The sequence below is a fragment of the Chrysochloris asiatica genome, unplaced genomic scaffold, assembly GCF_000296735.1.
Source record: "Chrysochloris asiatica unplaced genomic scaffold, ChrAsi1.0 scaffold00195, whole genome shotgun sequence".
Taxonomy (NCBI): domain Eukaryota; kingdom Metazoa; phylum Chordata; class Mammalia; order Afrosoricida; family Chrysochloridae; genus Chrysochloris; species Chrysochloris asiatica.
In genome coordinates, this window is record NW_006408713.1 from 5,016,820 (window position 1) to 5,021,235 (window position 4,416).

The 4,416-nt window shown below is 51.3% G+C and overlaps 1 protein-coding gene across 1 annotated transcript in view; it reads right to left on the minus strand.

Moving 5' to 3' along the window:
• The window catches only part of NDUFS6 (NADH dehydrogenase (ubiquinone) Fe-S protein 6, 13kDa (NADH-coenzyme Q reductase)), a 12,408-nt gene extending 10,408 nt beyond the window's left edge, over positions 1 to 2,000 (minus strand). The window contains exon 1 of the mRNA XM_006872375.1: positions 1,869 to 2,000. Within this exon, the coding sequence (XP_006872437.1) occupies positions 1,869 to 2,000 (132 nt within the window). The remainder of the gene's footprint in view (positions 1 to 1,868) is intronic.
• Between the last annotated feature and the right edge of the window lie 2,416 nt (positions 2,001 to 4,416).

Below are 4,416 nucleotides of genomic sequence, written 5' to 3' on the forward strand. Positions count from 1 at the left end.
TGAGAGACAAAGTTTGGCCATCTTGGCCTCAAAGGAGCACTCTGACTGCACTTCTTCCAACACAGATCTGTTGGTTCTTTTGGCAGCCCATGGCACTTTCAATATTCTCCTCCAACACCATAACTCAAAAGCATGAATTCTTCTGTGGTCTTCCTCTTTCACTGTCCAGCTTTCGCATGCATATGAGGTTATTGAAAATACCATGGCTTGGGTCAGGCACACCTCAGTCCTCAAGCTGACATCTTTGCTATTCAACACTACCTGGTAACAAAGTGGGCTTCTAATGTCAAGATCAGCAGTTTTAAGTAAACCAAATGCTCCTGGGAGACTGGGAGATAAATGCAGCTTTCTGCTTCTGTCAAGACCTACAGCCTGGGAAGAAACCCTTTACAGTGTCCCTAGGAGTTGGAATGGACTCCATGGCCCATCACTACCACCTTAAGAATGAACAAATGGCTACCTAAAATGAGGGGGCAATAAAGGCACCGAGTGACTGGCTTACAAGGTTTCAAGAGGGGGTTTAGTTTTAGAGTGGGGGGAGGGGGAGTCCCTACTGAATAGTTTTCATCTTGTCTAGATGGGTCTGGTGAAAAGAGATGGGGATAAGATTCTTATGATTCAATAGTAAGTAATTGTTATCATGACTGATTGTGACTGTCACAATTGTAAAGTTGACGTTTTGTAACAAAAACGGGGGAGTAGTTAATCTTACAGTCCAGAAACAGAGGGCCCTTGGACCATCAAGGGAGAAGAGCATAAGTGGAATGCGGGACGCTATCCAGAGATGCCGGGACACCAGAGATGGAGGCAGAGATGGGGACATGGAGAGAGGGAGCAGCTCATGGAAAGAGAGGGGCTGAGAGCTAGCGAGCAGGACGCAGATTTGCAGAATGTGCCCTTTGGTGGTGTAAATTATTATATATGCCTAAGTGTTTTAAAAAAGAAAAAAGAAAAAAGATCTAAAGTGAATAGAGAGAAATACTGTTAAGTGATGGTACAAGGAGATTATAATCACTGTGTTGAAACAAAGTACATGACCTGTTGAATATAAAATTGATGATCTGCCCTATAAACTTACATTCAAATCACAGTTTAAAAAACTTAAAAAGAATGAACGAATGTGTCTTGGAAGACGTATAGCCAGAATGTTCCTTAGAAGGATGGTAAGACGTCTCTTGCATTTTGGTGTGTTATCAGGCGGGACCTGTCCCTGGTGGTAAAGGCGAGGGTCAGTGACGATGAAGCCCTCCCCCTCCCTCCCTGAGATGGACTGACACACGGCTGCCACAATGGACCAGCTGTAGCCTTGATCCTGAGGATGGTGCAGAACCAAGCAGGGCTTCCTTCTGTTGTTCACCGGGACCCCAGGCGTTGGAACCACAAACCCTCTTTATGGAAGTCCACAGCCACTGCCTTCTCCAAGGGCTGGTGGGGTCCAGCGCTTAACTACGGTGCCACGGGGCTCCCGTCAGCCACAGGCGAGCTTTTAGACTCATGAGGATAAAAACCCAGTAGCTGCACCCCGTCTGTGTGAAGGTGGGCCCTTCCGTGACCACTGGCTGGCCCACTGAGTGTGTGTAACTGAGAAGGGCGAGCGCTCCGTCCTCAAACACAGTCTCCCCTCCGGACGGCACCACGTCCGACTCCCAAGGACCAGCATCCCGAGCAGGGTCAAGGGCGGCGAGGGCAAGGCCTGCACGGCCGGCGGGAGGGTCCCCAGGGACATCTCCGCAGGCCGGGTCGGGAGCGGCTTTCTCACGCCGGGGCTCGGGGTCCAGGCCGCCGAGTCCGGAGTGCCGGACGGGGCTCGGCCGGATCGGACACGCTAGGTGGACATGCGTCTTTCGGCCTTCCATCCCGGCGGTTACCTGGCCAGTATGCGTGATCTTCTCCCCCGTCTGCGAAGTCCGCACCCCGAAACATCTAGCGCCCTGAGGCAGGCTCAGCGTAGCCACCCGACTCCGGCCCAACAGCCGGCAGAAGGTCACAGCCGCCGCCATCTTGCGCAGCTGACCCCTGACCCGGCGCCCGCCGCGGCGCCAACGCATGCGCACAGTCTACGTTGGGGGACCAGCGCTCCGGGGACTTACTTCACCCTAGGGAGCCCTGCGCTAGTCCGTGACGGACAGGTGCTCGCGTCTGTACAGTGAGCCACAAAGCGGGCAAATGCAACCCAGGAACGCAGGAGCACGCACGCTTTACTGTTATCGCCGCTGAGCGATTCTTACTTCTTGTTAAGTGCCATAGAGTCAGTTCCGACCCATAGCGCCCCTGTGGGTTTCCAAGGAGCAGATAGTGAGCTTGAACCGCCGACCTTGGGTTCAAACCATCCTTGGAGTCCGGAACTTTAACCCACAGCGCCACACCAGGACTCCATTCTTACTTGGGTACTGTAAATAGGATGGAAGCTAAAGATAATTTTTTTTGGTATCGTCAAATGCTGTCGATTTGGTTCCGACTCATAGCGACCCTGTATAGAGTTTCCCATGACTGGCTGCTAAGTTTGAAACACCAACCTTGGGGTTCAAACCGACTTTGCAATCCAACGCATCAGCCTGCATTGCCACACCAGAACTCCTTTTTTGGTATTGTTGTTAAGTGCCATTGAGTCGGTTTCGACCCATAGCGACCTTGTATAAGGTTTCTGAAGAGCAGCTGGTGAGCTTGAACCGCTGACCTTGCAGTTCAAACTGACCTGGCCGTCCACAGTGCCACACCAAGACTCCTTTTTTTGGTATTATGTGAGTTTTAGACAATTCTGTGTGAAGCTTAGCGGTCTAGAGTGAAATGGGGAAAGGGGGACCATATTTTGAGGATTTTTGCAACAGAGCTCTAATGAAGCCACAAGTGAAACTACTGATTTTGTTCATCATGTAAATGCCAAATAAATAAACACAAGCTGATTGCAGTCCAGTTGATACCATTCTTGGCAACGTCTTGGGACAGTTTTCTTGGCTGCAGTCTTTATGGAAGCAATTCACCAGGCTTTTCTTAGCAGAGCCTTGGGGCAGCTTGAAATCGCCAGACTTGAACTTCAAACTCAAAACTAAACTCAATGCCATCGAGTCAATTCTGACTCAGAGTGTTACTGGAAGTGTCAGCTGCATCTCGGCCCTTCAAGGGAAGGGTCTTGCCTTCTGCTAATTAAGAATAGTCAGGTGAGGAAGTTTCCACAGGAAGAAAGGTCTTCTGTAATTAGGTAGTTAGAACAGGTAAAGAAGGGGGTTTCTAGTCGCTCTGGAGTCCTAGTGTGTTATGGGCTAAGAACTGGACCATAAGGTTGGTTTGAACCACAAGGTTGGTGGTTCAAACCCAACAATCACTCCTTGGAAACCCTATAGAAAAAAGGATCAAAAGAAGCAAGGAATACAGAGTCACTGCATCAAAAAGAAATAGTCAACTTTCAACTAGTTCAAGAGGTAACACATGATCAGGAGCCAGTGACTGAAGGAAGAAATCCAAGGTGCATTGTTCTTTGACAAAGAACAAGGTACCAGGAATTAATGGAATACAAATTGAAATCTTTCAACCAACATGCAGCACTGGAGGCACTCACTCATCTCTGCCAAGAAATTTGGAAGACAACTATCGGGCCATATCTGTGCCCGTTCCAAAGAGAGGTGACCCAAGGCAGGAACCCTAGGATTTAAGGCGGTCCCCTAGGGAGGGCAGAGATCTAGAGAGCCTGCCTTTTGACCCTGGGATCATTGGCTGCGCGGGCGCCACATGATTTACTGCCATCTTTGTTCCTGGCAGAGATTTCGGGCGGCGGCGGTAGTCCACGCTACTGCACAGGCGCAGACGGTGCCGCTGCCCGCAGGGACGACGCAGACGCAGGAGTGCGCACTGTTGGCCAGGACGTGTGCTTTGATTTTCAGGTTAGGGGACTTGGTTGCGCTCCCGGAGCTACTGGGAATGCTTGTCGGGGTGGCGGCAGCGGCGGGGTGTGCGGTCCCGGGTGTCCTCCCAACAGTCCGTCCGGCCGAGGCTGCAGGAGGGCGTGGTCGGATGCTGGGGCGATGGGAGGTGCCCTTGGGCCTCAGTTTCCCCGGGTGGGCCGCTGCTCGGGGGAAGCAAGAGATGCGGGGATTTGTGGCCTGGAGGGTTGGGTGAGTGAGACCGCCTCAGGAATGGGGTTCAGCGGACGATGCTGCGTATGGAAGGGGGCCCCCCGTTAGTTTTTCCTGGTCTGCTGGTTATCAATTTACCTTTATCTTCAAGGCCATCGCAGCTTTGCTCACCTGCTGCCCTTTCATAAACTCTAAATGGGGCCAGGGTTCATGGAGAAGCTGGGGATCTGACCTTGTAGAGTGCAGGGATCTCATAGGAGCCCATTGCTCCCTAAAAGTAGAGTAAATGTCTTGCGGTCACGTGGTGTTAACATGAACACGTGTTCTGTTCATTCTCAGAAGTGGA